This window comes from Oncorhynchus mykiss, chromosome 17, assembly GCF_057628025.1.
Source record: "Oncorhynchus mykiss isolate SJ-2025 chromosome 17, ASM5762802v1, whole genome shotgun sequence".
Classification (NCBI taxonomy): domain Eukaryota; kingdom Metazoa; phylum Chordata; class Actinopteri; order Salmoniformes; family Salmonidae; genus Oncorhynchus; species Oncorhynchus mykiss.
In genome coordinates this window covers 1656847-1670493 of record NC_143038.1, presented here as the reverse complement: position 1 = coordinate 1670493, position 13647 = coordinate 1656847, and the positions used below count along the sequence as shown (strand labels likewise).

The 13647-nt window shown below is 41.3% G+C and overlaps 1 protein-coding gene across 1 annotated transcript in view; it reads right to left on the bottom strand.

Moving 5' to 3' along the window:
* Positions 1 to 11575, bottom strand: part of LOC110513948 (microtubule-associated serine/threonine-protein kinase 1) — an 83217-nt gene extending 71642 nt beyond the window's left edge. The window contains exons 1-2 of the mRNA XM_090204388.1: positions 10330 to 11575; positions 868 to 899 (exon numbers count right to left, since the gene is read on the bottom strand). Of these exons, the coding sequence (XP_090060514.1) occupies positions 868 to 899; positions 10330 to 10368 (71 nt within the window). The 5' untranslated portion in view covers positions 10369 to 11575. The remainder of the gene's footprint in view (positions 1 to 867; positions 900 to 10329) is intronic.
* Between the last annotated feature and the right edge of the window lie 2072 nt (positions 11576 to 13647).

The following is a 13647-nucleotide window of genomic DNA, read 5'->3' as shown; positions in this document are numbered from 1 at the left end:
AACCTACCTTAGCCTAGTTTAGATACAGTTGTATGGTGCAAAATAAACAGTTTATTCATTCTGACTCAGATAATAGAAAGAGAACTTTCTATTGAATACAGTACTTAATGACTGTTTAGTAACTGTGTGCAGGTGTACTACTACTGATATACAAGCCTTTTTCTCCTCACTTCAATTAGTGAAAGAGACACACTGAGGAAAGGGAAAGCCACAGACAGGGAGAGTGAGAGAGATGAGTCAGAAGAACGATGTAAGTGAGGGAACGCTTCAGCACCATAGAGAGAGAGCGATTGGGAGAAAGGAGGAAAGCCCGGAGTGAGGGAACACTTCAGCACCATGGACAGCAACACACACAAGCTCTCAGAATTTCAAGCTACACGTCACTACGATCCTGAGTGTGTGTGTGTATGTGTATGAAAGTGAGTCTGCATCCTTTCAAACCCCCATTTCTCACATGCTGACAACTCCTAACCCCTCTCTCCAGAAACATGTGAAGTGTGAAGAGACTTCCTATAGTGCTGCTATTTCAGAGCTCAACTGTGCATGAGATTGTCAGTGTGTCGGGTTTACAAGAAAACCCTCCCAAAAAGTTGTGTGGGGTATAAAGCTTCATGGGGCAAAACCGATTTCTGTCCAGTGAACTGACGTTAGAAGACTGTGCATACAGGCACATTCATGTGGAGGCAAATCAAATAAACCCCAAGCTTGGAGTCACCTGAGCGTCAGTTTAGATTTACAATTTAAATAATCCACGGGTAGAGAGGTTCACAGGGGCTAAAATATGTTCCCATTTTGTTTCTCCCAAACATAACACATGTACACATACACACCAAGGCACTACCCAATGAACCCAAAACGTAAACTCACCTGCTACTTTTTCGGGGCAGAGGCAGATCCTTCTGGAGAACAAGAGAGAGGGACAGAGAAAGAGAAGAGGGGACACAAATAAAATATCAGATTAGTGTTATACACTCTTAGAAAAAAGGGTTCCAAAAGGGTTCTTCAGCTGTCCCCATAGGAGAACCCTTTTTGGTTCCAGGTAGAACCCTTCAGAACCCTTTGTTTCTTAGTGTATAGTTATATATACTGTACATTGTACAGTATATAGACACAATTAACCCTTTAGTTTAGGGGCCATTGGGGCAATATACTGTTGAAAGAAGGTGCCTAACCCCAAAAACCTCTTGCCATGTCTGTAACTTCAAACACTTCATGCTCTAAATCCAGCTTCCCCAACCCTTCACTGATGACATATTACATTATTATTACCACACTCACAGGCTGAGTGGAGCCAGTCATTTCCAAAATGGTCGCCCTGTTTACAACATTGGGGACAGAGAAGCAGGAAACTAACGTGATTACGATCCATTGGGATTGATCTGAGAGAGAAACACTCTCCTAAAGTCTCCATGTTGTGCTCCCTTAACACGATCCCCAGTCCAGGATCATATTACAGTACTGTTTCTATTATAAGGCAATAAAAGGACATTTTATGAAGTTATTCTATAGATAAACTGCTGTTCTCCTGACGCTCCTGTCAGTTCCTATCAGGAACAAGGACAGCATGAGAGTTTATCTCCTCCCACGCAGAACCAATACCGTATGTGTGTGTGTGTGTGTGTATGCATGAGTAGTGTGTGTGACCAGAGCCCTCATCAAAAGTAGTGCAAAATATAGGGAATAGGGTGCCATTTGCAATGGAACCATAGTCTAACCTTGTCCCCAGACTAGTGTGCATTAGGGAGGAAGTGTGGTTGTGGAGACAACAGACGAACTACAGTGTATACAGACCACAGGTGGCTGGTTGCACCTTTATTTGCGAGTACGGGCTCATAGTAATGGCTAAAACAGAATAAATGTAATAGCATCAAACACATCGTTTCCATGTGGTTGATAAAATTCCATTGACTCCATTCCAGCCATTATTATGAGCCGTCCTCCCCTCAACAGCCTCCTGTGATGATATAGACCCAGCTAGGGAACATTCTCACTCCCTTCTGAATCTCCAATCCATGTCTCGTCTCTTTGCCCTTGTTGACTTGCCCTCTAACATCTGATAGCATTGGATCAGCATCAGCTATATACAGATGTAGGATCTTAATTTCAGCCAGTTCGCTACAGAAGCAAAATAATCCATCAGCAACATGAAAAGTGAATTATTATGTGGATTATAATTCATGTACATTTTTGATATTTTTTCATGAGGGAAAATCAAGCCTGAAATTTCTAAGTGGAAATTCCAAACTTCATAGGCATTTTTTAAACAGGTTGATCAAATTAAGATCCGATATCTGTATGATGCTATAAGCATGATCTCTTATACCTATTCTAAAGCTTTTAAATCCATGAGGGGACAGTCAACAAAGGAATAGACAGGGTGGGGACTGGGGAGTGGGGCTAGAGTATCAGAACACTCCACTTCTCTCAAAGGAAAGTGACATCATTCACCTTCTTCGTTCTCCCTGGGATATGTTACATCATCAAGGCCACAGACAGGAAGTGACCTAAACTGATGTGACTAAAATGGAGCTCTGCGTGGCACCTTGGAGCAGGACTAATGGATGGGGGGGAACATTTGTGTGTGTATGAGTGCATGCATGTGTTTGTATATGTGTGTGTGCATGTGTGTGTGTTACCATAGGCCTTTGAAATCCACCTTGACTACAGTATCAACCTTGAGATCTCTCAGGTCTGTTGAATGGAGAGAATGTATAAAGGAATGGATGAAGAGAATACGAAAGAAAAGCTCGGCTGTAAGAAAAGGAAAAGAAGGACAGCAGCAAACAAAGGAAGGACACACTGACATAATCTAACTTGACTAGGATGGACAAAATGGCAACATATTAAGTAATGGCTAGGATGGACAACATGGCAACATATTAAGTAATGGCTAGGAAGGACAACATGGCAACATTAAGTAATGGCTAGGAAGGACAACATGGCAACATATTAAGTAATGGCTAGGAAGGACAACATGGCAACATTAAGTAATGGCTAGGAAGGACAACATGGCAACATTAAGTAATGGCTTTGAAGGACAACATGTCAACCTAAAGCAATGGATTGGAAGGATAACATGGCAACATATTAAGTAATGGCTAGGAAGGACAACATGCAACATATTAAGTAATGGCTAGGAAGGATAACATGGCAACATATTAAGTAATGGCTAGGAAGGACAACATGGTAACATATTAAGTAATGGCTAGGAAGGACAACATGGTAACATATTAAGTAATGTCTAGGAAGGACAACATGCAACATATTAAGTAATGGCTAGGAAGGACAACATGCAACATATTAAGTAATGGCTAGGAAGGACAACATGCAACATATTAAGTAATGGCTAGGAAGGACAACATGCAACATATTAAGTAATGGCTAGGAAGGATAACATGGCAACATATTAAGTAATGGCTAGGAAGGACAACATGGCAACATATTAAGTAATGGCTAGGAAGGACAACATGGCAACATATTAAGTAATGTCTAGGAAGGACAACATGCAACATATTAAGTAATGGCTAGGAAGGACAACATGGCAACATATTAAGTAATGGCTAGGAAGGACAACATGGCAACATATTAAGTAATGTCTAGGAAGGACAACATGCAACATATTAAGTAATGGCTAGGAAGGATAACATGCAACATATTAAGTAATGGCTAGGAAGGGCACATATTAAGTAACGGCTAGGAAGTGAAACATGGGATTAGGAAGGGCAAGTGATGGCTCCCTCTATATGAAGTCAATCATCAATTAAACCTCCCACTTTTATAGTGTATCTGTGAAATCTCCCATGAATTTGGGTACCGTCCCAAATTGCACCCTATTCCTTATTTAGTGCACTACTTTTGACCAGGACCCATAGGGTTCTGGTCAAAAGTAGTGCACTTTATAGGGAAAGGGTGACATTTGGGATGCACATATTGGCAGTACCCTGATTGTGTGTGCTGTCATACAGGTCATACAAGCACCCTGGACAAATGTTAGAATGGACAATACAGAACACAGACCACTAGACCCTAGTAATATATTCAGTCATGTCTAACAAACATGGGCAAAATAACATCAACTACTGTAGAACTAAATGTATTAGCAAATAGAAGAACATAACTACATGTATTGGTAGTACAGTACATTAACTGGATATTTCATGGGTTAAACTGTTGAAACTGGAGCAACATTGCATGAATTCAGTGAGTCATCATGGGAATGCCTAACTGTGAGGAGCCATTTCCTGATTTCCTGATAGTGGATAAGAACCCCGTCACAATGACAGACCTCCTGTGTCTCTGCATTTCAGCCTTTCCTCATGTTAATCAATGAACACACACACCCACACAAACACTGTAGTGTACACACATACACACACACTTTAGTGTACACAGGTACAGACACGCACATGCACACCCTGTAGTGTACACAAATACACAGACGCACAGACATACACTGTAGTGTACACACATACATCTCCCCACACCCCTCTCAGGCTCTCTCACTCAATTATGCATGTGGACCTCCATGCTATTATTTGTCATTAGCGGTTAAGTGCGAGTCCTTTCTGTGAGTTCCCCCCTCAGTCGCTCTGTTCTTTCATAAGATGAAACACACCATCCAAAAGAGATTCACTTCTCAGCTGAGACAATCCCAAAAGGTATCGCGACTCGTACAGCATTTAATTCCTCAACATTTCTTTAGCTCATAATTACCCACAGAGAGAGAGAGGTGTGTTTGAAAAGAAAGAACCCCTTTTCAGTAAAATGCCAACTGCCAACACTTTGAAATAAACATGGACATAATCATAAAGTTTCTCTGTAGTTGGTACGCTGGGGCTCTGAAACTAAGAGTTCTTTGCTGGCAGAAAAGATTACACTATGGCCCCGGTCAAAATAAGTATGCTATATAAGGAATTGGGTGCCATTTGTCATTTCAGAGTTTGACAAAAACAAAAAACATTTTTCAGTAGTAATATGCACTCAAATAAAACACTCAAATAAATGTAGCCAGTTACAGTTCCTTGATTTTGTGAATGTCATCCCTGTTTCTCAGCTTAATATTCTAACAGCTCACTTGTACAAGTATCTTTAATGACCTTTAGTGGAAAAGATTAGACTATGTCTGTGTTTCAAATGGCACCCTATTCCCTACATCGTGCACCACATTTGACCAGGGCTCGTAGTGTACCATATAGCAAATAGAGTGCCATTTGGGTCGCAACGTGAATGTGGGCGTGAATTCATGTAGCACAAGTCTCTCTGACACTGTCAAGAACCAATACATTAGCATTACCTGATATAATAGAATATCACTATGCTAGCACTTTCTTCTCCCCTGCAGAACAACTTTAGCTGTCTGATGATAATCTCAGGGTACTAACATCTATATAATCCTATAAGAAAAAAACAGCAGATAAAAAATTCAGTAACAAGAGCCAGGCACAGTAGCCATTCTGTTTCCTTTCAACATTCCCAACAGTGAAATTACAAATTAATTACAAAGGGTTTTTAACTTCAACAATCAATTTTTGTATTGGATAGTCTATGTCTTACAAGTTTAGCCTCTTTTTTTTTTGTCAGTGACTGACAGTAGTATACTGGCTGCGTCCTCTCTCCTCTCAAATGATCCAATTCTTATCCCTTCCTGTTAAGGAAATTGAAAGTTGGCAGCTTGCCCAGAACAGAGTTGGACCACCTTTCATCCCACTCATGGTTGTAACTACAGTACATACAGTTTACCATAATGAAGACTGATGTCGTGAGAAGAGTGACTGCTGCTGCTGCTACTGAGTCAATCAGTCCTAAAGGAAACACTGTCACCTATATTGACACGATCATATTGTCATTACCGTAATATGACTGACTGACTGACACACAGGGTTGCACGTTTTTGGGAATATTCAGAGGTGAAATTAACGGGAATATATGGGAATTAATGGAAATATATGCAAATGAATATTAATACCATTTAAATGTAGATGTTTTTTGCATTGGATATATTTACCATATCATATGGAGACAGAAATATAAAACTTTAATTAAAGTTAAATTTGTAACTAAATATTTTTTTTTATTTCTATTGGAAGGATTGAATCATCTGCAATTATGTCTACTTATGATAAGGTAAAATGAGTTGACTCTTCACATGGATGATTTCACTGAACAACAAAAGAAAGGGAATATTGAATGATCCCCAATGATCCATCACATCTCCCAAAAACGTTTTCAACATACATCTGTAAAATTATAGTCTAGAAACTAAAGCTTTGGTTGTCTTCCTCTCAGGCTTCCATGTCTTCTCCCTGGACCTCCTTAATGTCCACCTCTTGAACATCAGACTCTGAGGCCTCATCTTCACTGTCACTTTCCAACCTTGTTGAGGATGAATCGTTGTCAGGCTCAAAAAGCCAAAAATTTGCCCGGATGGCCACCAATTTTTCAACCCTTGTATTGGTCAGCCTGTTGCATGCTTTGGTGTGTGTGTTCCCAAACAAGGACCAGTTGCACTCCGAGGTGGCTGATGTTGGTGAGATTTGGAGGGTGATGGAGGCAACAAGGGAAAGAGCCTCAGATCCACAAAGTCCCTTCCACCAGGTGGCTGATGAGATATGTTGGCACGACTGCCATGTTGCATCTCCATCCCAAAGCCCTTGCTTGGAAGTGTACTTTGCCGGACTGCCAAGAACCTTGCCCTCATCCAGGCCAAGGTGGCGAGACACGGTAGTGATGACACCATAGGCCTTGTTGATCTCTGCACCAGACAGGATGCTCTTGCCAGCATCCTTGGGGTTCAACATGTACGCTGCGGCGTGTTTGGGCTTCAGGCAGAAGTCTTCACGCTTTTTGATGTATTTCAGAACTGCAGGTACCTCTGCATGCAGCAATAGTGAAGTGGCAGGGCAGTACGGATTTATTCTTCTCTTACATCAGACAGGATGGCATTGTCTCCCTCAATCTGTGCAATGGCTACTGCTATTGGTTTCAGGAATTTCACGCTGCTTACCACTCTCTCACAAAATACATCATCCAGGAGGATCCTCTTGAAGGGGCTGTCCATATCGGCAGACTGTGATACGGCCAGACATAAGTATTTGATACATCAGAAAAGCAGAACTTAATATTTGGTACAGAAACCTTTGTTTGCAATTACAGAGATCCTGTAGTTCTTGACCAGGTTTGCACACACTGCAGCAGGGATTTTGGCAGTGTATAGATTCCGTCTCTCACAGTTGAAGTGTACGTATGATAAAAATGACAGACCTCTACATGCTTTGTAAGTAGGAAAACCTGCAAAATCGGCAGTGTATCAAATACTTGTTCTCCCCACTGTATATTCACCCCACCCAGTATTGATATCAAAACTTACCAGAAAGCATGTAGTCCTTGGCTCAGACAGTGTAGTAGTGTGGGCTCAATAGCATCTCATTAGTGTGCAAGATCTTGAGAATCAGCTGTACATGTGATGAAAGAATGCACTGTGCATGAGGAGGGTTGCAATTCCATTGAATTGGGGATAGTTTAACCAAAATATGCCACAAGACCTAGAATTGCCTTATGTGTATCCCACAAAAAAAGGTTCACTGTTATAAGCTACTTTTTTGATGAATTGAAGCAAAAATCTCAAAATTCCCGGGCTTAACTTCCCATGCAAAATTTCCGGAATAATTCTGGAAATTCACCGGAAAGTGTTCAGACAGCCTTAATCTAAATAAAACATTTTAAAAAATCCTAAGCAATTTACACAAAATACCCCATACTGACAAAGCGAAAACAGGTTTTTAGACATTTTTAGAAATGTATTAAAACAAAAACATGAGTATTCAGACCCTTTGCTATGAGACTTGAAATTGAGCTCAGGTGCATCCTGTTTCCATTGATCATTTTTCAGATGTTTCTACAACTTGATTGGAGTCCAATTGTGCTAAATTCAATTGAGTGGAAAGGCACACACCTCTCTATATAAGGTCCCATAGCTAACAGTGCATGTCAGAGCAAAAAACAAGCCATGAGGTCGAAAGAATTATCCGTAGAGCTCCGAGACAGGATTGTGTCGAGGCACAGATCTGGGGAAGGGTACCAAAACATTTCTGCAGCCTTGAAGGTTCCCAAGAACACAGTGGCCTCCCTCATTCCTAAATGGAAGAAGTTTGAAACTACCAAGACTCTTCCTAGAGCTGGCAGCCCGGCCAAACTGAGCAATCGGAGTAGAAGGGCCTTGGTCTGGAGCCTGACAGGAGTCTTCGTCGCTCCTAGTGATTACTTACCCACACACACAAACAAGCAAGCAAAGACACAGAGATGCCTGTGTTATACTGGCTTATGGAAGTGGCCTAGGGAGAGGATTAGAGTTGAGAATACACACACACACACACACACACATTACACTGTCTATCTGGGTTTGAGTCCTTGACCTCTGCCCCCTCCTTGTCCCCTGGCACTGACTACCCCTTGCTTCTCTTGCTTCCCCCACCCCCTCTACACCCTTTGGCAGTGACAAGTGAAAGTGGAGCCAGCCTGGGGAATTACCAGCCACTTTACTGAGGCTGGGGTCTAGCCAACAGAAGCTGCCCCTGCCCTCTATGTGTGTATGTATGTGTGTGTGTGTGTGTGACGGCCCCTTGGCTGTTTTGGTTGTCCTTCCCTCTGTGCAAAGAGCTGTTAGCCTAGTCTTACCATTAGTCCTATTATTAGTCCTACTATTAGTCCTACATTTAGTCCTACCATTAGTCCTATTATTAATCCTACCATTAGTCCTATTATTAGTCCTACCATTAGTCCTATCATTAGTCCTACCATTAGTCCTATTATTAGTCCTATCGTTAGTCCTATCATACGTCCTATCATTAGTCCTACCATTAGTCCTATCATTAGTCCTACCATTAGTCTACTAGTGCCTGGTAATGGGCTTTAAGAGTAGAGGAGGACCACATCCTCACATATCCCACTAGCATTTAGCCTGTGTGTGGATATTGATGACTTGAATGGGAACGGGTTTCCACTCATGACACACACACACTCACACACACACACAAGAATGAATGTGTACACACACACGCATGCACGAATAGACACATCCACGCACACACACACACACTCCATTGAGAATTGAGCTAATGATCATATGTGCTGGTTTGACTTGCAAATGCATGTCTGTCTGTCTGTCTGGCTAGAGAGAGAGAGAGAGAGAGAGAGAGAGAGCTTGTGTGTGGAGGAGTGTGTGTGTGTATGTGTATGTGTGTGTGTGTGTGTGTGTGTGTGTGTGTGTGTGTGTGTGTGTGTGTGTGTGTGTGTGTGTGTGTGTGTGTGTGTGCATATATATGTATGTATGTGTATATACTATTTGTCTGAATGCATACATTCTGTGTGTATGGCTGCCCGAAAGAGATTCTGATTATCATGATGATTGTTTTTTTACAAGAAAAGGCCATAAGGTCCTCATGGAATAACAGGAACATTCATAAGCTGTTCCTAGAATTCAGCATCTCTGCTCAAACTTCTAAGAAAATGTCTTCTAGAACATTGTAACATTTTATGGTGTTTAATCAAGTTTTTAGTACTATGGCCCATGTCAGCCTTGGTGGAATTATCTCTGATGGTCACAGGGGACAGAAGGGTCCCATCCAGCAGGGTTCTGCCCCCCTATTTGCATGCAGGGAGGGGGCCCAGGACCTAGGAGGGGGAGATTAACTAGACATGATTTGCTTCCTGTAGTAAGTGAATATAATCCCCCTAGGAAAAAGTAGTTACTGTCATGCAGCATGAGCTAATGCATCAAATTGTAACTTGATATTCCATTAGTCTCCTGCATTAGGCATAGGGGCTAAGGCTAGCCAATTTAGAACATAGATTGTTTTCATTTGTTTGTCAAATATTATGTACCTTTGAATATATTATTTTACTAGTTTAAAGCTTAGTTGCTACATCCACTTTTGGAAAGATAAATTAATAATACCAATTGATTATTGAAGAATATAATTTATCTCATGAGTTTAGTTCAACTGTTGTGGGCCTACCCCATCAGAACACAAAATATAAGCTTGTTTTACTCCAATGTTTGTAAACAATATAAATGTAAACAAACACTGTATAGCCACAAAACATGGTTAAAACTCTAATGTTGACATCATGGATGTTCATCCTTTGCTTTGATAGATCTAACGTTATGAATTTGATAGTAGCTACATTTCTCAAGGCCCATCCCTAAACGTTTTACCAAAACAAAGGCAGGGAGTCGCTTTGTTTTTGTTCCTTTTAAGGAATCTCGCTTTAATGTTTGTTTTTTTCGTGATCCAATTTTTGACAAAATATTTGAAACAAGAAAGTTCTCACCTGGAGCCTCCGACGTCGAATGATTCCAGAGTCATCCATGGCAGTGGCGGGAACACGCGAGTCGCGTGCTTTGGAGTAGTATCACCTGGTCTCGTGGCCCCAGTGTGGTCGCCTGGTGTCTCCAGGGTACGGTACAGGGCATGGAGTTCCCGCGTGGCACTGGCTGCCTGCGGTACACTGGCCAAGAACACTCCCGTCTCGCTCCTCTTCACTAGAGCGACAAAGCCTCTAGTCTGCTCAACTCACAAACCAAAAACCCATTCCGCCCAACTAACATCTGGCCCTGTACCCTAAACAGCTGCTCTAGCAAGTGCTAATGAAGCAAGTTCCTGAAGGTACCAGCATGTCCTAATGTCCTTAATACATTGGACTATAGAGAGGAGCCTGAAGTAGGCTAGTCGAATTTTAATTGTAGCCCACTTTTTAAAATGTAGGCTAACACACACATTAAATTAAAATGTATAGACAGAAATAGCATAACAATTATGGAAAGTACTTTAGGTTAAAAGTAGTGCACCTTCAGTAGTGGTTTTCATATGATTATAATTCTTAAATTATTTGATTGAATGTCTGTTGTTTATTTCCATGTTTGTGTTTATTCCTATGGTGATGTTTTCATTGCACTGTGGCTGTCCATTCACTTTAGCAATTCGGGATTGCTGTCCACGTGTTTAATTAATCTGGTGTCCAAAAGCCCCCTTTATAACGCATTTGTTGTTATAATAGCCTAATGTAGACTACTGTAAACTACTAGCATATGCAATGGAGAAACACGCCTTATAGGCTACAATCATAGCTACAGTCAAATGTATGCAGATTGACCTCCGCGCGCAGATCAAGCGACACGTGTACGCGTCTTCGAATCCTCCCAACACGCAAACCCCATCCGGTACAGTCGTTTGACATCTGTTTGATGTTCTATGGATTCCCATAAGGAGCAAAACACGCAACCTTATACATTCATTTCTGATCCATGCTGAATACTACCCCAGAGTTTACTGCTATGAACAATCATTGTGTTATCCCACAGATTAGGGCTATTAGCTACATACCGTTTCCTCATCTCACCCGCTCGCAGGTACTGCCATATTATTTTCTGAACGTGTCACTCTCATCCCTTTTAGTTTTAATATCCACTGTATAATGATGTTTACCCTGAAGGCGAGGTGGTTTGTAATATATATCGTGATATCTCTCTCGCCATTCCATTCCCTACCTCCCACCCCCTTCTAAATTAAACGAAATCACTTTTGGTTTGTTAACCCCTCAGCGACCAGATTTCTCCTCCCTCCCTTGAATCTCCTCGCCATTCTCCATAGTGGAGAGAAATGTAGGTCGTATAGCCAGCCATATGTAATGTAGGTATGTATCACTTTAAGGGACAGGCATTGTTGTATTAAACCTTAATATAAAAGAAAGAAGTCAGAGCCATCTACAGCTATATAAATCATGATGTGAAATGTTAAATAGTTAACAGTCAAGTTAATTGAACGTAATGTCCTACGAAAAAATAAAGCAAACCTTCAGTTGCATAAAATATGAATTATTAACCATAGATAAGACTTCACTTTCATCCCATGACACTGCAGTATTACATATTACTGTCGCACAGAGTTTAGGTCAGAACATTCACTGTCTGTCACCGTAGGAGGAACATTATACAACCAAACTCCCACCATTTGTTAAGGTTAAAGGGTTATGGCGATTGTTAGATATCAACAAGGCTATATCTATCTCCAAGCGGGCAGCTTTGACCTGTTTCTAGCCCTGATTTGGTAACTGGATACGTAAACGAGTCATATACAGTACAGTTTAATTAGATCTTTAGAAAGAGGAGAGGCTCTGTGATACAATATGTTGTTTTTTTTATCAGATTTTTTAAGCTAAACTTGTTGCCTGATTAACCTCTGGTGGCAGAGCATTCCATGATGACACAGCTCTATACAAACACTACCGGTCAAAAGTTTTAGAACACCTACTCATTCAAAGGTTTTTCTTTATTTTTACTATTTTATACATTGTAGAATAATAGTGAACACATCAAAACTATGAAATAACACATATGGAATCATGTAGTAACCAAAAAAAGTGTTAAACAAATCAAAATATATTTTATATTTGAGATTCTTCAAATAGCGACGCATTAAATCTGTTTTTGGTTTGGGTACCGTGAAGAAACCCATAGTGGCGTGTCTGGTGGGGTATTCTGAAAATATTCAGACCCCTTAACTTTTTCCACATTTTGTTACATTACAGCCTAATTCTAAAATGGATTAAAAATATATATAAATTACCTCATCAATCTCCACATACTACCCCATAAAGACAAAGCAAAAACAGGTTTTTAGAAATGTTTGCAAATTTATAAAAAATATAAAACTGAAATATCACATTTACATAATAAGTATTCAGACCCTTTACTCAGTACTTTGTTGAAGCACCTTTGGCAGCGATTACAGCCTTGAGTCTTATTGGGTATGACACTACAAGCTTGGAACACCTGTATTTGGGGAGTTTCTCCCATTCTTCTCTGCAGATCCTCTCAAGCTCTGTCAGGTTGGATGGGGAGCTTCGGTGCACAGCTATTTTCAGGTCTCTCCAGAGATGTTCGATCGGGGTAAAGTGCAGGCTCTGGCTGGGTCACTCAAGGACATTCAGAGAATTGTCCCGAAGCCACACCTGCATTGTGTTGGCTGTGTACTTAGGGTTGTTGTCCTGTTGGAAGGTGAACCTTTGCCTCAGACTGAGGTCCTGAGCCCACTGGAGCAGGTTTTCATCAAGGATCTCTCTGTACTTTGCTCCAGTCATCTTTCCCACGATCCAAACTAGTCTCTCAGTCCCTGCCGCTGAAAAACATCCCCACAGCATGATGCTGCCACCATCATGCTTCACTGTAGGGATGGTGCCAGGTTTCCTCCAAATGTGATGCTTGGCATTCAGGCCAAAGAGTTCAATCTTGGTTTCATCAGACTAGATAATCTTGTTTCTCATGGTCTGATAGTCCTTAGGTGCCTTTTGGCAAACTCCAAGGGGGCTGTCATGTGCCTTTTACTGAGGAGTGGCTTCTGTCTGGCCAATCTACCATACTGGCCTGATTGGTGGAGTGCTGCAGAGATGGCTGTCCTTCTGGAAGGTTCTTCCATCTCCACAGAGGAACTCTGGAGCCCTGTCACCATCAGGTTCTTGGTCACCTCCCTGACCAATGCCCTTCTCCCCCGATTGCTCAGTTCTAAGAAGAGTCTTGGTGGTTCCAAACTTCTTCCATCTAAGAATGATGGAGGCCACTGTATTTTTGGGGACCTTCAATGCTGCAGAAAT